This window comes from Melospiza georgiana, chromosome 3 (assembly GCF_028018845.1).
Source record: "Melospiza georgiana isolate bMelGeo1 chromosome 3, bMelGeo1.pri, whole genome shotgun sequence".
NCBI classification, from domain to species: domain Eukaryota; kingdom Metazoa; phylum Chordata; class Aves; order Passeriformes; family Passerellidae; genus Melospiza; species Melospiza georgiana.
The window spans coordinates 11794251-11821160 of record NC_080432.1 but is presented as its reverse complement, the minus strand read 5'-3'; the positions used below and the strand labels follow the sequence as shown (position 1 = coordinate 11821160).

At 42.7% G+C, this 26910-nt stretch overlaps 1 protein-coding gene across 4 annotated transcripts in view; it reads left to right on the top strand.

Moving 5' to 3' along the window:
* The window catches only part of PLCB4 (phospholipase C beta 4), a 173101-nt gene extending 150786 nt beyond the window's left edge, over window positions 1–22315 (top strand). For 3 of the 4 annotated variants that reach the window (XM_058020299.1, XM_058020297.1, XM_058020298.1), the window contains 10 exons: window positions 81–130; window positions 251–316; window positions 662–777; window positions 4882–4957; window positions 10423–10598; window positions 15170–15271; window positions 16367–16424; window positions 16850–16936; window positions 18966–19002; window positions 21756–22315. In XM_058020299.1, coding sequence (XP_057876282.1) covers window positions 81–130; window positions 251–316; window positions 662–777; window positions 4882–4957; window positions 10423–10598; window positions 15170–15271; window positions 16367–16424; window positions 16850–16936; window positions 18966–19002; window positions 21756–21844 — 857 coding nt within the window. In that variant the 3' untranslated portion in view covers window positions 21845–22315. The remainder of the gene's footprint in view (window positions 1–80; window positions 131–250; window positions 317–661; window positions 778–4881; window positions 4958–10422; window positions 10599–15169; window positions 15272–16366; window positions 16425–16849; window positions 16937–18965; window positions 19003–21755) is intronic. The other variant, XM_058020300.1, reaches the window with a different exon arrangement.
* The last annotated feature ends 4595 nt before the right edge of the window (window positions 22316–26910 follow it).

Below are 26910 nucleotides of genomic sequence, written 5' to 3'. Positions count from 1 at the left end.
TAGGTTGCTGGGGTAAAACTCAAATTTTGAATATGAGATATACTAGTATGTATAGATAAACTGTATCAATACCTTCCCAGGTATAGACCTTATTCCTCAAGTGAAGATAGAAGATTTAAAGCAAATGAAGGTAAGATTTGACACAAGCTTCTCAGGAGGTGCTCCTAATTTTTGTTTTAAGTAGCCAGGATTTTACCTGGCTAAGGTCAATATGGCCACAGAAGAATTGATCCAGCTTCTCTTTTTTCAGGCTTATATAAAGCATTTAAAGAAACAGCAGAAGGAGCTGAATGCCTTAAAGAAGAAGCATGCCAAGGTATGATCAGTTAGAGTTCTCTGAGCCTCATTTTAGACAGTTGCTCACTAGCACAGGCAGTTCCTAATTAAATTATAGGGGAAGACTAAAGGGTGGTAGCTGGACTCCCAGGAAAGGCAGGTGTGTTTAAATGGACTGAAATGTGCTGCAGGGAGCACACCTTCCCTTGGGCAGCCCTTGGTGTGTGTGCCTGAGGCTGGGTGCACCTTGTGTGACCATGCAAGCACTCAGGGCTCCCCCTCCATTGTCAGAAGGGAACATTTGTACACCGATGTTCCCTAGGCTCTAAGGAAATTGCCCATCAGATACCCAGTGACCTAATGGCAGGGCCCTGCTGTTTTCCAGGAGCACAGTGCCATGCAGAAGCTGCACTGCACACAGATTGACAAAATAGTGGCCCAGTATGACAAAGAAAAGGTGTCATATGAGAAAATGCTGGAGAAGGCAATCAAGAAGAAGGGGTAAGATATTTTTTAAATTATTTTTCTTTAGACATAAAATACATTTGGTATCTTATACTATTGTGGTCTGGACTAAAGTGTTCCTAAAAAAGGGCATTGCAGCTTGAAGCAGCATCATACTTCAGCCTGAGAATGAGCTCTAGGAATGGTTCATAAATGCTGGGCTCACTCTGCCTTTCTCCAGTCTTCTGCTGTCAGAATTTCAAAAGTAAAAAGCAAAGGATTTGCCTCTAATTTTTATTTCTGTGTTCTGGTGTGGTCTCACTGCACTCCCCAGGCAATGTCACTGTTGTGTTCAGTGAGAGCAGACTCAGGTCCTCAACAGCTCTAGTGACCAGAAAGTGGCAATGTTTGGATTTTAGGGGAAAAGCTGGCTTTTAAATCCTGACTGTTTGAGAATAATAGACTCCTGCTGTGCTGTTGAGTTGAAGTTTGTTTTTGACAAAAAACTTACAGATCCTCAGCTGGGATAGATTAGTCTTACTCCTTTGACTGGGGTGGAGTTGTTTTGACTTGCACAAGCTGATGGGATATTATCTGTGTGAGTCTCCTGTTTGTCCCAGAAAGGTTCTGGAAGATGATGATGACTTTAATAGAATGTCTAATTCTAATTTGGAGCTCAGGGGCAGGACCTGCTGCTGCCTTGCTGCTCACCTGGCAGCACTTTCTGCTCTCCACCTTTCCCTGTGTCACTGGAGTTTCATTGAGACAGCAGGAATTACTGGAGTTCCAAACCCAGCTATGCCAACAGTTGCTCCTAATTTCATATTGTTGTCATCTGGCAACAGCAGCTGGCAGCAGCTCACTCACTGAATACTGAACATAGATCTCTGTTTGGCACTGGATTCCTCCAAGAATGCTTTTCCTATAAATCACTTGGAATGGTGGAGGGGTTTTGAGTGCACATGCTGTAAACTGCCAAAGGAACAGAAGCAGGACTGTCAGAAGTAAACAAGGTAAGGAGAATTCTCCTCACTGAGTTACTGAAAGCTCACAGTTCCTTCTGTACTTTTTTTTTTTCGAGACAGGAGAGCTGTAAGCACACAAATACTTACAAACTATGGAGTTTCTTCCAGAAAATCACTACTTCTCCAAGCAGAGAGGGGCCAGCTGCAGGATTAATTAATTTAATGTGGCTTTGATTCAATTTCATTGACTATAACACAGCAGAAGGTTACTGATACAGCTGGAGTTTTAGTTACAGTCAGGTTATTTCCTGCAGTGGCAGAGAAGTGAGCTCTGGGCATTGCACCAGGATTATTGTGGGGCAGAAAGGTTTCCCTGAGCTCTGGTATATAAGAATCTCAGTGTTCCTGTTGGTCTGGGGAGGAACCAGTGCCTCTGCCTGTCCAGACAAAACAGCCAAGGAAGGTGTGCCAGGAAGTTCAAGGTGGAAAAGGCTGTGTCTGTGCAATAAATATGGGGAAATCCTGGATAACAGTGCTCTCCAGATCACCCCAAAAGAGGACAAGTATCAGAGCAGTGCACAGTTTGATTCACTGTTTGAGGTGACTTCATTGGCTACCTGCAGCATCTTTTCTTAATTTTATAATGCATGGACACCAAAGCCTTTATGCTGGTTCCATATTATGAGTTAAAAATAAAACTGGAAATGACCACTCCAGAAGCAGCTTCAGTGCAAAGCCAGACACTGTTCTTACCCCAGTTCCATGCTTCCATGGGCTCCAGAGCTCCCAGTCACCTGATATCTCTTTCAGTTTTACAAGACTAGCTGTGTGCATCTGATTAGCAGCCAGATCAGAATGAGTACAGACAGACTTGCTGTGAAACACTTTTTAATGCCACAGCAAAATATGAAGGGCTTCCTCCAGGGTGAGCCCTGAAAGCCAGTTCTGCAAGGTACTTATGCCCAGCCCAGCTGTGCAGAGTACTAAAGGACATGCTTAAAAGGGAATGCATTGGCTGACACTTAGGAATTTTATTGAACCTAAATGATCTGATGAATCCAGAGTTCTGGGTTCAGTGGGTACAGGACATGCTTCATGTCCTTGGCTATCAGTCTGGAGCATTTGCAAGGAATAAAAGTGTTGTAATCTTCACTGCAGTGTTGTTCCTGCCTCTCTGCTGGGGCTCTTCTCCATTCTCTGCAGCACAGTCCTTCCTGTCTTCTCAGGGGCTCCTCCTGGGCTCTCAACCAGCCCCTATTTATTCCAGCTATCTTTACGAGCCACAGCTGCTGCCCAGCTAAGGACTTTGCAGCTGTAGCTCATTTGGAGCAACTCGGACCCACACAGATCTTACAATACATAGATCTTAACAGGGACTCTCTCCATAACAATACATATATTCAGGCCCCCACATAAAAGTTGTAAGAGAACTTGTAGAACATGTTGTCAAGGCATTCATATTGAAATTTTCAGATTATTTCCTGATAAAAAGGCCTTTGATAGGTGTAAAGACAGCTTTCTCCTCTGATCTTGTTGTGCACTTTCTTTGTGGTCCATTTCTGCCACATGGTGTGACAAATGCCAACTGCATATTGTTCAGCAAAGCAGGATTTTTTAATCACATGCTAATTCACTGACAGATGGACAGGATTTTGCTCCCTGTGCTATTTCTGTCATGCACTTGAAATGCTTACAAATCCCAGAGGGGCATATGGGAATAGGTATGGTTGTGTTCCCACTCTGAACTGGAGTCAGGGCACATCAAGATCCTTCTGCTTGATGGGACTGCCCAGAAAGCCGAGGGTGTGTAAGGTTGGGATGTGACCCTGGATTGGGCTGGCCCTGGCTGTTTGTCCCCAGCTGTGACTCTGGTTCAGCCATGGGCTGTGCCACCCCAGCTGGGGACAATCCCATCAATCCCATTCCCATTATCCCAGGCCCCAAACGGGCTGGGAGCTGCCCTGGCACAGGATGAAAACTGTTTCCAGAGGCAGGATCCGCTGGTGGTTTGGTTGGCTGGGACTCTGAAGAGTCCAGTGATGGAACTAAAGAGGCTGTTTTGGGATGAAGTATGTGTGATTCACACCTCAGAATCAGTGTCTTCATACTGATCACCAAACCAAATATTCCATGGCAGCCACACCTGATCCCAGTGTTATCAGAGACACGTCCCTTTCAGCTGCTGGGCTTTTCAGGCACAGGTAACAGTGGCCAGAACATCTCTCTATGACTTTAGATTGCTTCCAGAGTGTAAAATCAGTGTTAAATTTTGTAAATCTACAAAATTTCCCTTGCTCTGGGTAGAAAATAAATGACTGCTGGCCCTTGAGAAAACAAGACACACTATTTTCAGTCAGGGCTTTCCTGGTACTGTGTGATGATGAAATTTTCTGTTAATTTCCATAAGTTTAGCCATACTTTGATATGAAAATAGGATTTAAACTTGTTAAGAGTTTAATAAATCTCCTTTTCTGGAGCAAACATGGATTAATGTGGCTGCAGTCAGCAATGACCATCATTCCAGGCCAGCTGCAGCTGATAAATGACCATGTCCTGTCCAGACACAGAGCTGCATCACTTTGCAGCAGAGACTGATCCAACTCAGAAATGTTGCAGTGGTGTCCAAACAGACTTCTCTCAAAATTCTGTTTTATTCCAGTAATAATTCAGGTCCCTCCTTTGCATTCACTTATTCTCACAGAGGGACATCCACACTTTCTGTAGGTGTCCAGATTTAGTGCACCCCATCACCCTGGGAGGTAATTATTGAGATTGCATGGTTTTACCTGCCTCAAACGAAATACAAGTAACCAAATTACTTTTCAAACAGAGTCTAAAATCGTGGCAAGGATAGGCCTGTAAGTTTGCAGGCAGAAACTGGTTTCTCTTGGCAAGGCATTATAAGCCTGGACAAGGATCCAAGTGTCATAAATGCCTGTCATAGATGCCTGACACATCCTCAGCAACAGAATAATTGCTGGGCCAATCTAGAATTAATCATGTGGTGTTTGAATTGACTGATCATTAATCCAACAATATTTTGTAAGTTGTGAATGGATTGCCAGAAGAAATAATTTCATTCCAATACGGTGCAGCACTTCAACTTTGATTAACATTTTAATTAGTAAGTGCTGGCTGAATGGGGAGATGTTTAACTTGTGGCACACATTTGCAATTTTTCTTTTTTTTTTTTTAGAGGAAGTAATTGCGTTGAATTGAAGAAAGAAACGGAAATTAAAATTCAGACATTAACATCAGATCACAAATCTAAGGTAAGCAAACAGCCAATTTTAACACATGCAACTTCTGGAAGAGAGATTTTGAGACCCAAGTGGTAGTTAATTTTCTTGGAAGCATATGAATAATTTTCAGCAATAATAACACGTTGAAAAGAATGGGAGTAATTGAGTGTCTAAAAGTGTTTCTTAAATTTTTTTTTAAAGCAACATCAATTTCCTGCTGTTTTGAAATTTTGAAGAAAGGACCATATTCATGCCTTGTGCAGTGAAACTGGTCATTTGTGTCAGCTCTAGTTAAGCAAAGAGAATATGTGTTATATGAAATTTGGATGCTAAACACATTCCCAAAATACATACATAAAGAAGTTTCATTTTCCATCATTGTTGCCTTGCCTTGGTAGTTGTTTCTTAGGGAATGAGGAGCCCAAGCTGCTCTTGAACCAAATGCCTTCCTATTTCTAGTGTTGTTTTGTTGCTTTCCCATGGCTTCGTTGCTTTCTTTTCCCCAAGGTCCTGGGGAGTAACAGTGCCCTGGGACTCAGCCTCAGCTGCTTTGGACAAGCTGTTCTCAGCTCCTGGCTCCCCTGGAGCTGCTCAAAGCTGTTTCCTCTGTCCTTCTGCCCCCCTGCTGCATGCACTGGCTTCCTGTCCCTTGGGAAGGCTTCTCCAGGACCTGCTGACAACTTTGCAAGCTGGCCAGGCTGGAGGTGGCAGGGACACCAGGAGCTCACCCATGGACACGTCAGCTGGAGGGAGGGCAGTACTGGAGACTGCCCCCAGTAAAGGCTGAAACCTGTGAAAAAAAACAGACAAGAACAGAAAATACACACAAACACTGTCACATCTTTGGGGATAGAGCAAGTTAATTTTTATCTGGCCTTTGTTGAACTTTATTCTCTGGTTTTATTATTTCATGGAGGGAAGATCCTCATTTTCTAAACAAGGTTTGCTTTCTTGCTGCCCTCTCAGCTGTAGATGTGGCAAACCCCCCAGGAACAAAACCTAAAGTATTCTCTTATCTCTCTATCTTCTTCCCCTATGAAAAGCCCAGAAGCTTTCCTTAAATAAAAGCAAATTTTAAGTTAAGTCAAAAAACAAAAAATTTAATTCCTCTCTTAGTGAAACAAACTCTGCTCCGAGGAGCACTGGCTTCCAATCATCCAGACATAAGTTCCAAAACTCGTTTGAAATTACATTACACAGAAATCTATTTGCTCTAATCTCTCTCTCACCTGAATCACTCATAGTCTGGAGTTAGGTGTCATTTGTACACAAGGAACATCCAAATGTTCATTAATCTTCCAAATCCAATAAATGTGACTCATGTTCTCCCTTTCCACAAATATATTCAGTTTCTGAGCCCTGTTCCTTTCAAAATGCTGCTTTCAAAATGGTTCCCTTTAATTTAATCCATACCTGGAAAAAAAAAGATTGATTTTTTGTCCACTCCCATGTCAGGTTTTAGGATGACATTTTGACATTTTGAAAGGAGACTTAAATGTAAGATTTGAAATGTAAGACTCCAGTATAAGACTTGAAATTTCAAGCTTCTGATTATTGGATAATTCCCAAAGAACTCCTCTGCAAGTCATCCCTCTCTGAGGATTCCTCTAATGATTTTCAATGTCCTGCTCACTGTAGTTCCATCAAAATTCTCCAGATTATTCACCAACCTCTTTTGTTTCACCTGCTATATGTGGCCCCTTGAATTATTCCTGGAGATCATTCAAAGTTTGCAAGCAACAGGTTGGCAAACAGTGCTCAAGACCACAGGGAAATTAACTCTTATCTTAGATGAAGGTAGGTGCAATTAAATTAGATTAAATTCTGAGATGCTGAATGCATTACACTGATATACTGGGAGTTTGATTAATTAACAGTTGTTCAGCATTTCTCAGCATTTGGCCCACTAATTTTGATATATCAGATTCGAACATAATTCATCTTTAATTACAGCTCATGTCCTCCAGTACAGCTCTGTGCCTGCAGACACCTTGAGCACCAAAGAGACCTTTTCATCTCCAAAGCTCCTCCTGTCATGAGCAAACATCCAGCCCAAGTTTGACATAAAATATTGAAATGAAATCTGAATGTCCCAGCGTGTACTTCCCACACAATTAACCTAGCAAATGCAAATTACCCACCTGCATTAGCAAAGTAGGTCCCGATATCAAGAGGGGAGAGGATGAAAAGGAAAAATGGAAAGATTACTTCAAAGATCATTCCTATTTGTACTTGGTGACTAAACAAACTTCTTGCATATATGCTGTGCAGAGGAAGGTTCCTTATCAGGACTTTAATTAGTCTCTTAGGCCCGGTATAGGAACAGATGAAAGGACAGGCTCACAAACCCAGGCTGCAGAACAGGAAGGGGAGAAGGAAGCTAATGGTTGTTTTTCCTATCCTTTAGGACAAGCAACACTGCCTTAATAGCAGAAAGTAGGACAACAGCACAGCCCAGTAAAAATTAAATAGTCATTTCAGCTATGCTGCTAATAAATTGGAGAAAAGCAGGGATGCTCTCTGAATTTACCACTGAAACTGAAAAGCTGAACTTTGAAGTGTATCACAGATCTGCAGCAGAACTGGATTTCAGATGATTTAATGGCCATGAGTTTTAAGTTATTTGGAATCTGAGTCAAATTGGATGTTTAAAGTCTTTTAACTGGTGTTTGGCACGTCCCTTGCATCCTTCTCACAGGTTATATCTTGCTGTACCTGAAATGAGACTTCTGCCTTGGTGGAGATGGAATAAAAGAAAGTTTCACATTTCAAGCTTCACAGGAAAGTTTGTTTTACAAGGAGGTGTACCTGCTTCTTAGACTGCCTGCTGCTTCTGGAATTAGCAGCACATCATAACACATCTGTCCACAAACACAGGCAGGGTGTTCTTCTGATTATTTCCTCCTTCTTAGATTAAATACTTTATCTAAGTATTACCACACTGTCACTTTGCAGGGTTTGTCTTTTGGAACTGGATTCAATAATTCTATGAGATATGATGTGATCCTGGGGTATCAGTGTACCTGAGATTCAGAATTCCTGCCTTCAGGCTCCTCTGGTTTACAACATTCACCATTTAAAAGCAATTATCTCATTATTCATTTGCAATGAGCCCTTGAGTCTTTGTTCCTCTGTGTTTGTTCTGACTTTGGAAACTGTCTACAATTAAGTCACAAAATATTCACTTCCACCATGCCTTTCACTATTTATTTCACAATTTATTTATTTTAGTTTATTGTCATGCTTCTCTTTTTGTGCAAAGTTCATTTTGCATTTTCTCTGCAGTGTAAGGAGGCCTTCATAAAAGCAAGCTCTTGTTTGTTTACTGAATGCGTGTGGTGGTGGTGAACACTCAGCCTCCTGCTGCCTGAGCCACATAGCAGCACTTTTCTTTTGGAAATACTGACAATTTCTGTGACTGTGGGAGTTTTCTGAGGGCACAGTCCCTTTGCTGCTGTGCTCCAAATTCCACCCAGCATTTTGGACTGATCTACCTGCAGCATTTTGAATTCAAATTGTGGATGGAGCTGATTCCATCTGGAAACTCTATATTGAAAATAAATCAGGAATGTGTTTTCCTGAACCCTTCAGCCATGACTTTTAGCCCTCCTGAGTCCATCCTAGTCACCCTGGGGTTTGGTGAGCCAGATGAGGTCACTGTTGAGAGGAGATTCATACAGCCTAACTCGAGTGTCTTGGTGCTCGAGGCCCTGGGGATGTGAGAGGGGCATTTCCAGAGAGTGTGAGAGTGATAAATCCTGCTTTAGACCTGCCCACATTTTCCCATCAGCAGTACCAGGAGCATGGGCTGAGCTTGGCCCAAACTGAAGTGCCTTAGGTGGTGCTGTGGGTGAGCTGGAGTGTCTGCCCCTCAACCTCTGAAAAACCTCTCTGAAAAGTTCATTTTTCTTCCTGCACAACATCCAATCATTTATTTGTACTCGTTTAAAAACTGAATCCTCATGTTTTTCAGGCTCTGAAGGCAGTGCTGATTAGCACCTTATTAAAAACACTACTCCCACAAACTGCACCACATCCTTCATATCATTTCATGGCTGACAGGCTCTGGGCTTAGTTGTGCACTTCCCCACAGGCACAAAAAGAAGCATGGCTCATTTTACTGGACGCACACTGACTCTTAAGCACCCTGATCAATAGGGCTTGTGTTAGTCATACCAACTTCTGCCTCAAAAGGTTTTGTTGTTTTCTGCAGAAAACTCCAGGTTGCTCTCCATCAGCTGCTTGTACCTGTTTTGGTATGAGACCACCATTTAGCTTTAATAGTTAAGTGTAAATCTGGCTTTCAGGTATTAGTAGTCATCCTGCTCTTTCCAGAATTACTCACTTCTTTATTTCATTAGATCCCTTCTTTATTGGGCAACACGAGCTTTAGGTGAGAGGCCCTTCAGAGGAGCCTCTCCAGGGCAGAATGGAGACTGGGGCTGATAAAATCTCCACTTTTTTCACCTTCACCACCGTGTGCAAGACAATCTGTTCTTCATAATGCAAACCTCAGCTAAGATATTTAGCTGGGGTTTGCATAATTCTCTCACTTTCATTTTCTCACCATTCTCTCACTTTCTAAGCAAAATAGTGGCAATTTTTGTTAAAAGGGATCGAGTTTGCTTTCATGGAAGATGACCCAGATGTTATTGGTTGTAGTTGAAATGATTACCTGAAGGTGGATTTATTGGGAGGCACATTTTGTATACCATTTATGGAGAAGTAGGATAGCATGTCAAAATACCTAAAGATAATCATTAAAGGTGATTAAAACATGTCTTTCTATTAGCTTCTTTTTGAAATCAATAAGCGCGAGATATTATAATAACAACTCTGGTGATTTAGGCTTCTTAATACTGTCTCTTGGGAACATTCCAAAACTTTAATCTCATTATTCTTGTGAGGCTTGGGAGATAAGCAAGAGAAGAATACTTGTCAGATTCTCTGCTGACTTAATGACTGTAAAACAAAGATAGGTAGCCCATCTTCAGATTCAGGTTGTACTAAATACAGGATTTTTCTGTAAATGCTCTGTGTTTGTGAAACTGTCTCCACAAAATCAGAGGCTATCTTTAGGCCCTCAGAGAAATCCTGCTTGCTACGTTTTTCCATTGTTAAGTTCAGTACTTTCAATACATATATTTTTCTTGGCAACAAAAGCGTGAAGCTGTTTTATTATTTGCTTGATGTTAGAGAAGGTATTAAAACAATGGTAATACAGTGAAGAGCCTATTTATTCAGCCACTTTATTCAGGGCATTTTAGGTAATAGTGTCTTAATAACAGGGTTTGGTTTACATCGTTTTTATACCCACCCAGCAGTGCCCTCAGTGGCTTTGCTATCTGTGAAGCAGCCTCATTTGTGCAACTTCATTTTTCACACTAGCTGTGTTCTTTAGAACCCATTTTATGCTTGCCTTTGCATCACTTTCAGCAGCAGGAGGAGTTGCTCTGCCTGGAGCCTCTAACAGGGCTGGTGTTACCTCCCTGCAGGTCAAAGAGATCGTGGCTCAGCACACCAAGGAGTGGTCCGAGATGATCAACACGCACAGCGCCGAGGAGCAGGAAATCCGTGACTTGCACTTGAACCAGCAGTGCGAACTGCTGAAGAAACTGCTCATTAATGCTCACGAACAGCAAACCCAGCAGCTGAAATTCTCCCATGACAGGTGAGCAGGGCAGCGCTGCCTGATAACGAGCGCTTGGTTTGGGTCTGCTCTGTGTAATGCTTTAGATTTTGCATTGACAGCTCCAAAGGCACTGGTTGAACACAGGGTAGAAGTGGAAGAAGCAGCCATGCAAGGTTTAGGTAGTGTCCTGGTGAAAGACGTGTCTGCCAGGGAAGGCGGGAACCTCTCGGAATGGAAAATGTGACCCCCTTCCCTCAGAATTATTATAACTCTGAAATTACAGAGCTGTCAGGCAAAGGTGTGGGGAAAGGAGCAGCAGTGTTTTACTGTGTATAATAGGGCAAACAGACAGACAGACAGACAGACAGAGCAGCAGCCCCAGAGCAGAGCCCCGCTCCAGCCGCGGTCTCTTTCCCTGCGCTGCAGTTCCGGGCGCGGCCACCAGGGGTGCTGCTGGCTGCCGGCCGGGCGGGGGCGCTGACTCCGCTCCAGCAGGGGGCGCCGTGGCTCAGCCGCGTCTCCCTCACGCGGCGATGGCGGCCGGGCCGGGCGGCGACGGCGCTGAGGGGAACCTCGGAGCGGGGCTGGGAGGGCAGAGCCAGCAGGCCCGGAGGGACACGGGAGATGCAGCAGAAACTCTGCAGCTCCAGCAGGAGCCGGGGTGTGGGCTTACAGGGCAGAGAAAACCCCCGGAGCAGGGGCAGAGGAACGGCGCGGCCTGGCTCCCGAACACGGCTCCCTCAGAGCGGCTCCCTCAGACAGGCAGGGGACGCGGGGCCCCAGGTGTTCCCCTGAGATGGTGAGGGTCCCTTCCAGTGAGGTTGGGCGTTAATAAGGTCCCAGTGCAAGGGCTGCTCTTAGGAACAGAGCCTCGCTCATGGTAGGAGAATATCATAGCAGGCAGAACCCCACAGTGGTGGCAGATTCTCCCCACAGCAACCGCAGCATCTCCCCTTCGATCCCACCAGCCAGAGGAGCTGAGCCCAGCCTCACCCCCAGCCAAAATTTCCCACTACTTCTGCCATCCAGAAGAAAGCCCCTCAGCTAGGAGAGTACATCTGCATCCTTCCCCCACCTTGGCCATTTATTTTGTTTCTCTGAGGTCATTATCGTCTCTTAGCAACAAATGGGACAAAATTCCCTAAGAGAAAGAAAAAAAAAGGAAAATTTTAACCTCCAACAGGTAGATGTAGGAATGGGCTTCTTAGCTGATTTAGATCATCTGAACCTCCTTAAAGGCAGCAGGGGTGATGAAGCATTTGTAGTTTGCATTGACTTTACTCAGGAACTTCAGTTTGGAGGCTGGAAACCGAGAAGTAGAAAATACAGAAATATCCTTTGGAGTTGCTGTCAGCTGGGGACTCGTTTATAGCGCTGCTGGCTGTAAGAAAGATCCATGAGAAGTGAGGTAAAAAGGGGCTGCAGGATAAGCTACATTAGACTGATGTGTTATCTTCATACAATATCTTGCTATAATCACACAGAGGACACTACATGACGCTAATGCTTTTGTAATTAACCATCCTGCATGTTTGAAATCAAATAAATGCACATTATAGTCACAGTGCTAAAAATCATGGTAAGTAGAGGAATCATTTTTTGTTCTGTGTTCTCTTATCCAAAGAAGCCTAAAAGTGTATGGACATGAAATATGTGTATACACAAAATATATATATTCATATGTAGATTTGTATGTAATTGTCTTCAGCACCTTTCACATAAAAATCATGGGGGGAAAAGAAATGAAATAAATCACATTTGAAGAAGGAATTGGAATGATTTTTTAAATTCCTGAGCAAAAAGCAGCGTGTCTCTGCATCAGAGAGAACACATGCTGGGAGCTGCAAGCTTCTCATCCAGCAGAGAATTGTCCCAGCAAAAGGCTTGTACTGAGCTCATCTTTATGTTAATCTCTGTGCTAACCCATCTCTTCAAGCTGTCCTGCAAAACATACCCAGTCAAATAGCAAGTCCACAAACTGTTAAATTATTATACAAATTCATCATTCAAAAACTACTAGCCAGAGGAAGGTGCAGCCCTTGGTTCTGTACCTCTAAGTCATGTTTGGTGGCATCAGCCCAGGAAATCACATCACTTTCTTTTTTTCTTGAGTCTTTTTTTTTCCATCCTGTTTGAAAGTCATCAGAATGCTTGGAAGATTATTGACTAATATATGGCCTGTAAAAGTAATTTTTTTGTTTTCTTTTCCATACATAATTCCATGTTCTCTTAACTTTGGTACAAACTATTATTTCAGCCTACCGGTATATATACACTAAGGCAAAACTTAGATTTTTAAAAAAGCTTTTTTCTCATTGTTTAATCTTTGGGTTTAGAATTTCTGTATCTGTATGTTGTTTAAGCATCCCTCTATTATTTCTTGTATATGATTCTTATATTCTTAGCCTGGATTTTGCTTTCTTATTAGAAATCATTTGTGTTCAGTCCATGTATTGCTCTGTGTTTAAAGGCACTGAGAACCAGATCTGATAATTTGCATCCATATAGATATCAAGAAGCCTCTTTGTTCAGCTGTCCCAGGAGCAACAGCCTTCAATATTCTTTCTGCTTTATTCATTGCAATTTAGTGTGTTTCTGCTTATTTGGGAATTATGTGCAGACAGGGGACTTTGCTGTTAAAAACAAATTTAAGACTGTGTCTGAAGCTATGAATATTTCAGAAGAATTTGGACTGTGAAATATTGAAATGTGAATAATAATGCCCCAAAGAGGCATCACACTTGACAATTTGTGAACTTTTTCATGTAATATATTGTGTGTGGGAGGACATGTCCTTATCTGTAGAGGCCAGGAGACAGTCCAGGTCTGTCCCCAGGAGCACGGGGATCTGTGAGGGCAGTATGGGGGCAGAGCAGGCTCTCAGCAGGCTGTGCTCACCACTTCCCTCTCTCTGAGCTGCCTAATCAGCTGGAGAGCACAGCAGAGGCCACAGGGCTGTAGCAGAGATCAATAATCTCAAATGATGCCTGCTGTAGGAAAGGTGCTTTCCCTCCATGGCAGCACAAAAAGCAATTTCTGTCTGTGCTTTGGGCTCATTTAAAAACAAAGCAGAAGGCAGCAGATACTGCTCAAAACCTGAAGCTCATTGAGCTGCAGGGGTGCTGAGCCCCTGCCTCCCCAGACTGAGCTCCTTTGGCTGATCTGGAGGTGGGGATCCTGCAGCAGGTCTGCAACTGGGGACATGAGGCTGGTACTCACAAGCATTATGTACTCCAGATAAAATAACCTGAGAGAGAGAGAGAAATTGTGTGGTAGTTTTTTTTTTTTTTATTAGAAGAAGAGATTTCTATTTATTCAAACAATACTGGTGTCAGAAAATGACATGTTAATGCACTTTGATGTCATCTAAATGTATATATAAATTCCAAGGGTAGACTGTCATGCTGAAAGTTAAGTATCCCTTCAAAAGACATGTTTGTATAAATTTCAGAGGTGCAGTCATCATGACTCAGTAGGGAATCAGCAGCTAAATCTTGCAGTGCCACATTTTTCAGAATCCTTTTTTCTTTTTCTTTTCTTTACCATCCTGGCTTATCCACTTCTTCCAGTTGCAGGAATCACCACTGCCTGTGGGAGGAGAGTGTTTTTGCTGGAGACAGCGTGATGTGTTGGCCCTGTCAGCCACCTTCATGGCCAGTGCCTCATTTCTAAATCATCAGTGATGCACAGTAGTCCTCTAATCCTCTTAACTTATTCCACTCTCAACTTGTATCTGATGCAAACAGGCTAAGTCACTTTGAACACCTACACTGACTTTTTCCATATCCTTCAGCACAGTAATCAAAATAAATTATTTCAGCCCTCCTCTTAAGACAGTGTGTTTGAAAATCACTTCCATTTCAATGAGGAAAATAAAAGCTTTCATTTGAAGACAGGTTTGTTGGAGTGAAATATGTTTTCAACACATCATTTTTTTAGAACCCAGACTAATTTTTGCTGTGATACCACTGCTTGTAATTCTGTATCCAGGAAATGTTCAACTTTATGAACTCTTGGAGGGAAAAGAAAAAAAAAGGCACCACAGTTCTTTAATAAAAATTTTTAAATTTTTTTTTCATAGGAAAGGCTGAAAGGTTCACTGAGCCAGTAGGAGAAACCAAACACAAGCCTGCCCATGGCCTAAACCCCTCTTTTCAGGCCCACAGGCCCAAAGTAGAAGGTTTAAAAGGAAGAGTGTCAGCTCATACCACAACTAGCAAACATTATTACTGTTGATACTGCTGTTACCTTCTGAGTGCAGGATTAGTACATTTTTAGGCAGTTGTAAAAGACAAATTGCATTTTTTATAGTAGCTTGTACTAGGACAACTCATATAATAGGGAGAAAAGAGAGTATTTTGTACCCTTTTACAATATTCAAAGTGTGAAAATGCTTTGAACTCATCTTTCAAACTATATTCTCTGGAATAAATCGAGATTTCTGGTTTCCTGCTCAAACTGTGTAATTTCTATCCAAAGGAAGGGAATTTTAGTCTTGTTTGTTCCTTCCTCTTCCTTAATACTTCAAGGGAAAAGTAACCCCAGTGTAGAGGAACCCAACCTCACAAGATTGCACCTCAGGCATTAATGAGTGTGTTTGCTTTGCCCAGGGAAAGCAAGGAGATGCGTGCCAACCAGGCTAAAATATCCATGGAGAACAGCAAAGCCATCAGCCAAGACAAATCCATCAAAAACAAAGCTGAGAGGGAGAGGTGAGTATTCCTTCCTGACAAGGGAAGAATGCTGCTAGAGGCTGACAGGGGAAGCCATGGATTAATTCCATTAAAACCATGCTTTTATGGATGGAAATGAAGGTCAAAAGATTGTGCTGGATAAAGTTTTAGATGACCCTTTTAGGAAAAAATGGTGATTTTCTCATATTTATCCTTTTAATAATTCTAATACTCAATACTTCAAGAGCATTGTATTTTTTTTGCTTTTTCAGTGAGATGAGGGCCTGACTGAGAAGGGAGTAAGAGCAGAACCTACACAATGATGTCTTACAAGCCTCTGGGGTTTCCCCTTCACTTTGGCCTTGCCATCTGGCTCGTTCTTTCCTTTTTTACATCCCTCCCTGGCACTGGGCTATTTTGGTCCCACAGCCTGAGCCAAGTCCCCTGAGTGCTGCACACCCCAGCTCATGAGCAGGAGGAGCTCTCAGAGCCCTTGGTAACTGCTTGCTTTGTTGTGTCAGACCTCACTAATGACTCCCAGGGAAATCTACTCCCAGATCTGAAAGCCGTTCTGGTTTGTGGGCTGAATCAACTGTTTGAACTATTTCTGTTCTCTGTCGTGGCAGAAATCCTAGGCAGAGATGCTTGAGTTATTTTATGTAACTATTAATAGCATATTTATATTTTTGCATAAATAGCAGCTTTAAGAAGCTTGCTGTATTGATAAGTGTAACTTAACTTATGATCACTAAATGATTTTTTCCATTTCCACTCTTAAGACACATAGCACTTTTTTTTACCAAAACTGAAAACAGACTGCAGCAAGAGATGTACAAATTAATTAATTAATTAAACAATTTATTTTTTTTTTAAGTTTTGACTATCACTCTTGAGTAAGGAAGAAGCAAACTTCATTCACAGCAGTCAAGCCTTCAATCATACTGCCAATATACTTGGAAATCTTTTAAGTGTAAAGTTCTGAACCAGAGGAGTGTACAATTGGCCATTAGTCCCACCTGGTACAGATAATCAGAAAATAAAATACACCTGAAGAGTTTGTGATTCTCTCAGTTGCAGCTTTTGGGTTTATTTTTTTCCAATGTTCTTCATGGAGAACATTTTCATTTTTTTCAGGCGAGTCAGAGAACTGAACAGCAGCAACACAAAAAAGTTCCTGGAAGAGAGAAAAAGGGTAACTATAACCTTGAAAGTCACTGGGCACTGCTTCTGGATGTTCTTTTTCATTCCTCTGTTGAGAGAATGAAAAAGATTCTCATTCTGTGTTGAGAATCCAGCTCTGGTAGATTTTTGTCTTTGCTTTGTTGCACATACTAGTAGAATAAAAGATCTGACATCTGGTCATTCCTGTGTGTTTGCCAAGTCTATGTATTATGTGCAATATGTATAATATGTATCTATTAATTCTATCTATTAATTAATAATATAATAATATTAAGCTTTTATTAAGTTTGGGTGATATAGTAGGCCTTCTGTGATGTTTTATGCCACCTAAATGGGACAAGACAGCATGCATGTGTGTATCTTTCAAGCAGGCTTTTATTTTACTTGTTAATAATGTGTTGTGTTCTCCCTCCCATTATTTTCTCTCAATCACAGCTGGCCATGAAGCAGTCAAAGGAAATGGATCAGCTGAAAAAAGTTCAACTTGAGCACTTAGAAGTCTTGGAGAAGCAGAATGAGCAGGTACCTTGTTTTAAAGGCTTAGGAGAAAAGCAAGCTAGAGAAAACAGTAACCAGTCAGGCTGAGTAGAATCCCTCTGAATGTAAGTCCTTACTAAACTGGGCACTTTTTCCTGGTCACTGCCTACTTTGGGAGTCAGAATGAAGAGGTGACTTAAATGATGATGCAGCAGCAGGTTTGTTTCAGCTGAGCCTGTGGGAGCTGAGCTGCTCAGCCAGAGTGCCCTTTCAGCTGTTCAGCCACACTGATACTCCTTAGCCAGATATGACAGTCATTAAGGACCCAGCATATCCATTTTAATTACTCCCCAGAAGTAACTCAAGCAAGTCGGTTTACTTCATTTTGGAACTTACATTTCTAGTACTGCTTGAAAAATCAGAGGAGGAACGTGCCCAGAGAGTCTCTGAACTGCGAGAGACAGTGAGTTTGGACTGAATTCTAGAGATGTATAGTAGCATGGGGAGTTTTATCTGTACTAGTACACCCTTTCCTAATTAAAATACCTTATTATTTTCTGCCAGTTTATAAGCTCCTTTTTTTTTTTTAATTGAAAAACTACTTAGCAAGGAAAGGGAAATTCTAATCTTATTTCTGGGGGAAGCAATGCTACATTCTGAGAAGTTCCCCTGCTGAAAGGTTGAGCCAGAGGAGCTGGAATAATTGCATGGACTTGCAGTACTGCACTTAAAAATGTAAACTTCAAGGGGAATATACCCAGCAGTTCAGTGAGGTGGGAGAGAAGGGGAGCATGTAATACTCACTACTGTTAAGAGTACTATGTACTCACTTCTTATTTGGTAGATTTTCAGAACTTGAACTCTCTGGAAGACACCATAGTACAAATTAAAGCCATCTTCCAGAGAGATAGGGAAGGGAATAGAACAGGCAAATCAGGTATTTCCAGTGTCAGGAGAGAGCCCCAGAGCTGCAGCCTGGGTAACTTGCAGGGGGGACAGCACTCTGAGATCTCAGGTGGCTGCCAGCGCCGAGCCCCAGCCCGCAGGGCTCTGCTGGTCACTGCACCTCCTCCTGGGTGACAGCCACCATCCCACCCTGGTCCCTCACAGGGCTGCTGTAGGTGCCATCTCCAACATCCAGCACGAATGGATCTGGCTGTCAGTCTGCTCCTGAGCAGCATCTAAAGGCAGGGAGGCAGCACCTGGGGGAGGAGTTTGGGTCATGGCAGATCTGTAGTATCACTGTGATAGCTGCCCAAAAAATGATGGGCTTGATCCAGAGCTATGGTGTTATCAGTTCTTTTTTTCCATTGGCTTCAGAGAGCTTTGGATCAATTTTTAAAGATACCTAAGGAGAGGAGAGAATGATTCTGATTGTACTTTTGACCATAATGTGATAACCATGTTCTGTGTGAGGGAGCTAGGATCAGTGTGAGTCACTGAAGGGTCACCTCTTGGAGCAATTAGAGACATCCTCACCTGGGCTTACAGCTCTGCAGCTGAGGGGTGGCAGCAGCCTTCGTGAGCTTGCTCATTTGCCATTTAAGTCAGATAAATCATCAGTTATTAAATGGAATAAGCTCCTCCATGTGCTGGTTATCATTCCTGTGTGGGCTTGTGTGGGCCTCCACCACAGGGGTTGTCCTTAACAGCTTTTTAACTCACTCTAATTTGATCCATCAGGGCATATCTTTCCATATGTGCTGTTTGGACCATTTCCTTGTAGCCCCAAAAGTGCACCAGTGCACCCCCCAGATGGCTATGGTATCACTGTTATAGACACTGATGTATGGAAGTTAGTTGGATCCTGGGGGTGTTTGTTTAATGTGGATTTTGAAACACTTTTTTTTCCTGATTGAGCAAGGCAAGAAAATTTTCATACAAATATACAATGGAGAAAAGTAGAATTATGGGTGGAAACAGCCTTCAGTACAAAATGTTGTAAATTTAAATTTGTTTTGTTTTATGTATGTTTTTCTTGCATTAATTTTTCAATCTCACTTCAGTTTTCATTCATTTAATTTGCTTCTTGTTGTATTACTCGATTTTGACATTTTTATTTTTGTACAAACAGCTTTTGAAATCCTGTCATGCAGTGTCTCAAACACAAGGTAGGATGGACGTATAATAAGCAAACTATTATTTCAGTGTGCTTTCCTTCTAAATTAAATCATTATCATTGGAGCCCTCCTTGTAAATGCAACCGTGGAAGTGCCATTGACACAGTGAGCACAGTGCTAATCTTGTTTGCACACAGATATTTGAGCCTGACACAACATTAGCAGTATTTGTGCTTTAGCATCTGAAATGCAGATGAATATGAACAGTGATGCACAGAGGAAATATTTAGAGATTAACTTGTACATTAGCTGCTGTTACTGGAAGATCTGCTTAGAGTTCTAAATTGTGTCTGTGAGAGTGTCTGTTGATCTAAGGAAAGTATTTTAGTGTTAGCACACATATGATTAACTGCTAATGCTGATAGTCAGACAAAGGGTATCCACATATCTCAGTATGGTAATAAAATAAGTAATTACACTCTAGGAATAGCCAAATATAGAATAGATGGCTGGAAATAGCTTCCTAGTGTCTATGGAAGAGCACTTTAAAATTCACTTCAAATTCCAATATGTTGCAAGCTCTGGCAATTACACTTTACGATGTGGCTGTGCTGCTGTGGCTTCCTAAATAATCGTTACTCCAAGAAATCCCTATTAACCCCTGTGTTTCCAAGGGAAGGAGCTGCACTGGGCTGGAACATCCCCTTGTGCAGCACTGCCTGATCTGAATCACTCCCTTGAACTGATAACATCTTGCACTACTGACAGCACCCACTGTAACAACATTCATTTATGGACACATAATAATGAAAAAACTCTCATTAGGCTAAGGGAAAAAAATATATATTTTTTACTGTATGTGTTTCCTAGCTGATGTGAGATCTCAGTAGAGAGTACCCTGAAAGCAGAGTCCCTTGGCTGCCCTGACTTCATTGAGCTAGTGTAGGTTCTGGAGCCTTGTCCTGTTGGGCTGGGTTCCCACTGGAATGCACTCTCTGACCCAGCCTCTGAGCAGCACAAATGAGATCCTGCTCCTCTGCTAGATGCTTATGTGGTCTTTGAAGCCAGGTTCTCCAAAAGAATTCCATAGGCAGTACACTGGGACACAGAATATTTATAGGACACTGTGCGCCTGTAGTCAAGTCACAAGCCTGAAACGTGAAATGTGTGAGTCACTGAGTAAAACCACTGGGTTTTGTTCTGTTTGGATGTTTCATCTCACACACAGGCAAAATCCAACCAACATTTCAGAAGAGGTTGTCCATATTGATTTATTTGTTATGTTTCCATATTTTCATGTTAAAATTATTTCTTCATTACTTTCGAGCTTTTTAAGTCATTTAAATGGAGAATGTCAATTAATTTTTAATCATATTTATGATGGTTGCTTTGCTGTTATCATAATTACTTTTTCCCCCAAGAAGATGATAAGGATGATTAAGCAAGTGCAGGGCTAGATTTTTCAAGAAGGCAGGTATGTCACATCTGCATAAATCCACATTTACCTTGGAAAGGAATAGAGGTGCACCCTCATTACTCTAGACCTACATCTGCCCATTTTCACCTATGCAAATGTGTGTTTGCACATCCAAAATAGGTGACTCTTTAAGTAGCAGCCTGTAGAGCAAAGTTCCCTGTCTAAGCAACTTTTACAACTTCTGGGGCAATATAGTTTAAATAAATCAAGTCCTCTAAGCATTTTTCCCTGCAGGATGGATAATACAGCAATTACACCAAAGAAAATAGTGCTTGGCTTGTCTCTTCCTAAAACTTGTCCTAATGCTCATGAGTTTAATTGTATAGATGGGTTAGATTGCCCTCAGGGTCAGTTTATTCAGGGTCCTTGGGGTATGGATTTAAATAACTTCCCAGATTGAGAAGCCTCAGGGAAAATAGAGAAGCTGACTCTCAGTTCCTTGAAACTGTAGAGTTTCAAACCAAAACACAATAACAGGAGGAGAGAATGTGGCTCTGTGTGCATCCGAGAGAGAGAGGAAGGGAGTTTAAAAAGTGCCCTCTGAGAGGGGATTCCCAGGCCAATCACCATTTACACACAGAGCTTTAACTCTGCCTGCAGAGCCTGTGGCAGGCAGAGTTTATCCTGAGGTCTGGCATGTATTCATTGCTGGATTTTGCATGATGCATTTGGATACAGTTTCAGGTGGATTCAGGGTGTGTAATCCCATGGAGCACATAGCAGTGCTCTAATCCTGAGGTGAAAAACATCCTCTCTAATCATAAGGATCTCCAGGTCAGAGAAAAAAATTATTTTTAAAAAATATACTATTTTTTTAAATACTCTATTTTAAAAAATACTACTTAAAAATCTTGCCTACAGCAAGAGAGATGTTACACTGATGGGTTTTTGTCTTTCCTTGTCTTTATGAAAGAAACAAGTCCAGATCATGGATGAATTTCAGGCGTTAACACATTGCAGTACTCTCACAACAGCAGTAAGAATGCATTCTTGGACATTTCTTATCTGGAGAAACAGTAAATTGTCATCTGCCTGACTTCTTCCCCAAAACTGGGGTTCTGCATTTTATCATACATTAATTTTGAAAGTCAACCCATAACTCCCAGAATAGAATAAAAAATATTTCCTAAGAATTTGTAGATATAAGTATTACATCCAATTTTGAAAACAGTGACATGGGGTGGGGGGACGAGGGGTGTAAAAATAGTGTTGTTATATATCTCTTCAGTGTGCTTTGCCTGTGTGTCACTCAGACACTCATGTGAAACGTGCTTCATTGGGAGCAAAAGGTCTAATGCAACACTTCATGGGTTATTTTGGATTGCAGGCAAAGGAGATGCAGCAGATGGTGAAGCTGGAAGCAGAGATGGATCGCAGGCCAGCAACAGTGGTTTAAAGCCTCAACAAGCAAATTGAAGTTGGAGAGCACAGCATCCTTAAAATGAGAGCAAAATTCAGAATAACATTGCTGAGGTTGAAGAGTGGGCTTTTGGTTTGTTATGGTTTTGGCAGGGGTTTGTTTTGGGTTTTTGTTCTTAATATGTCAAGGGTAGCTACGGACCACCAAGTCTTAAGGTTTGCATTGTTTCTTTTTTAACACTGGGCACTGAATTTCCTTTGTTGGATTTCCATGAGAATTTCCTTTGTTCAGAAAAACCCCGACCTGAGGATGAAGAGAGCTTTTTAAACCCCATCCTGTTTTCCTTTCTGTATCTCACCAGGCACCTTGCCTGCATCAGAATCCCAGGATCAGAGCCTCAAAACACGGGAGATACCTTTAGCATCATCTCAGATGGCAGCAAAGCTGTAGCTCGAGTGGTGTAATTTCCCATTTGTGTTCTCATGTGTGCTGTGCTGTGCAGAAGCCCCGTGCTGCCAGGCCACACCTTGTCAGATGCTCCACACTGGTGTTCCCTGAGCCCACTGAACGGGACCTTATGCCAAGTAATAATTAGGACAGTAAGGAGTTGAGTTTGATTTTAAATGATATTTAAATGGGTTTTTTTCAGGCAGCAGGCAGTGGAAAGGTAACTGCATATATTCAAAAGTACAGCGTGTACAAAGTCATCGGCCAAATTCATGGGCTGCAGCAGTAACTTGACAGCGTATTTCTGCAGCCTAACGATGTCATTCACAAGTGCCATATCAACTCTAGCAATTCTGAGGGGAGCCAGTATCCTGTAGAAGTCACTGCAGTGGTTAACCTGAGGGAAATACAGTGTATTTGTGCCAAAACTGATCAGTGCTCTAAGGAATTACGTATTAGGCACTTTAAGAAAAGTTTACATCCTACATTGCTTGTATAGAAATTGCATTTTGATCCTGTTGTTGCAGATCCCGGATACTACAGTTCATTGTAACTTAAAAGATTATTTAAATGGCTTTTGGCAAAAAAGTTTGTAACTGTGAAAATGTAAAAAGTATTTATACACTTGGGAAACACAACATTGTAGAAAATCACATACATGTTGCTACGTGATAAAATTAGTCAACAGAAATGCTAAGAGTATGTTTGCATGTGATACAAATGCTACTAAGGCTGTCATGCCTACTATATGACCACAGTCATGCTACTAGCTGGTAAATACTGAGTAAATGTATGGCACAGAATATTGTTTGATTAATTACAAAGACTTTTAGCATTACAAGGTCTCTATATATATGTGTGTATATTAATTACGTGGGCATTCTTGATACTTGTAGTAAAAGAGAAGTACATAACTAATTTAATTTTACACAGAAGTATTTATGCAGATTTTCAGAATTTCATATCAGGAATAACCTTTTTATGTCCATTAGATATAAAAACGATTTGCTAATGTGTTAATTTGCATGTTTCCAGAGCTTGCTGTAGTTATATTGCAAAACAATGCATGTAAGCATTCGGCTTGGAAATTGTCCATGCTGCCAATTCAAAGATGACTGCATGGAAGACTGGTAGTTTAGAACAAATCAGATTTCTGATTTCAATGTACTAAGCACCAATTACTTTGTTGTATATGCTTGTACAAACAAATTCTACATCTTCCTATAAACAAAATAAATGAAGAGAGATAATTATGTTATTGTCAGTCCTGAGATGAAACTTTCAACTTCTCTAATAAAAACCTTAAAAATGCAAATCCTTTAGCTTTGACTGCAGTGAATTGCAGGGTGGCGGTGTTATTAATTGCAGATTTTTAGCAAGTTTTATTTCCTGTAAAAATGTGCATAGTGTAAATATATTTCTATCACAGATTATTTAGTCAAAGGAGTCTTTTTTTTTTTTTTTAATTGTATATAAGTGATAGAAGCATTGTGCAGCACTAGAGAACTGCCCCAGTGGAGTGCAGCAGCATAACCTGGAAATGCAGCAACCCAAGTGCAGTGTAGCAGCAACTGAGACAGAGGTCAGTGAATCTTTAGGTGTTTAAAACAGGGTTTGAGCAGACTTGGGATGAGTATTCAGAATTCCCATTCTGGTGCCACAGCCTGGGAAGGTAGCTCCTGGTCCTTTATAATGTTTCAAAAGACAAGTTGAGTACTGAGAGCCCCTCTCTAAGCCTGGCTTAAGTGCTGGCTGGAGCTCGAAGCAGAAGTGTTTTCAGAGCGTGCTGGACAGGATTTTTATGATGATTTTCCTTTAATTAAAAATGTCCTCTAAAACACAGCTGGTGGAGACAGTGCCGTGAGATGGAATTGTACACTGTTGCCTACTGCAGTGGTTTTAGCCTGTAAGGAGGAGCAAATGACAGGCCAGGTATGGAGAGAACTGGATGGTGAAGCATCTTAAGCTCATGTAGAGCCTGGCTGGAAAGCCCTGCTAAAAAAAACCACTGGGAATGAAGGGTATGTCCCTGAGAAGATCAAACCTGCCTATTTAATTCCTTGGTGAGCATCCCATCCCCTAAAGGGAAAACACAGGTTTTGGAAGGACAGAAAATACTGTCCAGAGCCCCTGTCTGAGCCTGTGCTCCCTGCTCAGCCAGCAGCGAGCCATCCATCAATTCAGACAGGAAAATGGGCTTCTGTGGAACTGCCGAGCAGGAGACCTCAGCTGCAGCCTCAGCTCCCCACACTGATACCTATTTCATCCACTGACAATTTAGCATAAAATGCAGGCAGTAATTTGAAATGAAGTGATGAATTTTGTCGGCTAAGTGTTTTGAAATACTGTTTAAGCAGTATTTGATTCAAAAATTATTTGAAGTTTGGCCACTAATGTAATGAGGTGAATATTTCCATTGAGATTAAATAGGCTAATCAATTTGAACATTGATACTGAGTTAAAGCAGTTTAAAATGTCATTCCCTGCCGGGGTGATAGATTCCACTTCAGTGAAATTTCATGGAGGCTAGTGGCAGATTTTCCCTCTCTGAATCGCTTCAGATAGATTCAGCTCAGCTGTGCTGGGGAGGGTCATGACACCTAGGCAGCCTGCTATTCTTTCACCTGCAGGAGTTTGGGGGTTGTTAACCTGATTGCTTTCAGGTGGGGGCCTATTTAACCCCTGTACCACCTGCATGCAGTTAAGAAATCACCCCAAATCACCCTCAGGTGCTGCCCGTGAAACCAGCTGCAAGTGGTAAACGCTGATTGGACCTAAAGCCCTGTTCCTGCTGGCTGTGGCAGTAGTGGTCCCAGCGCTGCAGCCTGGCTGTCCCCGTGCTGTGTGCTCCCTTCCAGCAGGCTGGGAAGAGCTGTTATGTCTGGTATTCGGGGGCAGCAAGGGGGATTCAGCCTTCAGAGACACCCCAGTGGCCTCCAGAGCCGGGGGTAAGGGCAGGTGGCAGGGTGGTTTCAGGGGGCCTGGTCTGGGACCATGAACTGTCCCTGGTCACAGCATTTCAGGGTGGCTGGTGCTGCACTGGCTCACTTGGGTGAGACCTTCCTGCTCTGTGTTTTGGGGGTTTCTCAGTGCTGGCAAGTCTTAGGCCTTTCCCTTTTATTTGCCACAGAGAGTAGGATGAAGGTAGCTCTGCAGGCTGGAAGTGGCAATTGTCCCTGGAGCTGAAGGCTTTGTTGTGCGGTGCAGCTGGGGGAGCACAGTTCTGGGCTGGGGGGCAGCCTTGCCCCTGCATCCAGTACAGCTGCTCTCTCCCAGCTGCTCCCTGGACCCTCCTGCACAGGCTGGATGCAGGGGCAGCTGCCCAGAATCATGTATTTTGGGCCTTAAAATCTACCTAGGATGTTCAAAAAGGCTGGAAATTAAATCGTGGAACAGAGAAGGAAATAAAGGGCAGTCAAACACTACCTTCAGCTCATCAGTGTAGGACCTGAGGAAGCCAGGCACTAAAATCATCACAGAAGTACAGCCTGTTACAGTCAAAGGTTCTATTTTCTACAAGATTAAATTTTTTCCCTTTATATAGTCCCCTGAAATAATTATCCATAGGTTAATCCTGTGCCACAACTGACACAGGTCTGACTGTATTTGGGGGTGTGTGGGAATGGCTTTTCATCATGAAGCAGGAGAGAGAGAGAAGGAAATGGTCAGAATATATATTCAATATGTACAGAAAGCAGAAAGGAAATTTCAACATTGTAGTTAAAAAAAAAAAATTCCTTTAGTATCAGTTTTTATTTTTTAAAAAAGCCATTTCCCAGCAAGAAGGCTCCTCTCTGCAAGTGTGTGCCCTGAAAGAGAAAGGGCAGCTGCCCACAATCAAAACTCACCTTGGATGGCAATGTCTTGGACAGTTTCCTCCAGATGCCTTTTCCTGAACTAGAAATGGGAATTGGTAGTGAATCCAGTAACGCTATCACTCCGGATGGCTGCTGTCCCTTTGGCTTTTTACCGAAAAACCATTGTCAGTAGGGCCCTTCATCCCCGCTGCTCCTGGGACTGGTGTCGCTGTAAATCGTAAATATTTGGATGTGCTCCTGGTGCCGGGGCGAGAGTGGCAGCGCGTTAAAGCTCAAAAAAAAAGGTCCCGGTGCGAGGGGGCAGAAATATTTCAACGTGGCATCAGCGGGGCAAGGGAGCAGCACGGGGGCCGGCCGCAGTTCCCCGCACGGAGCGGCGGCGCGGCCGGGCTGGGATCGCCCGCACTGCCGGGGCCGGTGCTGCTCTGGCCCGGCTGGCAGCGAGGGAGGGAAGGCGCTCCTTGGTTCGGGGCTGAGGGCCCGGAGCCGGCAGGGCAGGGGGCGGGCAGCCCCCCGAGCTCTCTCCGCGCCCCGCAGCCCCTCTCCCTCGCTGTGCTGCACCTTGGAGCCGGCCAGGGACAAACCCTGAGTGCCCCGGCTCGGTTCCCCCCATCCCACATCCGAGGCGCGCCTCCTGCCCGTGCCCACAAAACACCCGCACGGGCCGTGTTGTTCCTGTTTTAAAGCACCTCCTCGGGCTGTTGGGTTTTATGTTACGGTGCGCCTTGTGGTTTGGGACATCTTAGAGCTCAGGTGTGCCAATGGCCGCTCACAGAAGGATGCGCGTTTGCTTCCGACCTTGGCGCACAAAAATAACCGCACGTTTCTTCCTAAATGAACACGCGGAGCAGCTGCTC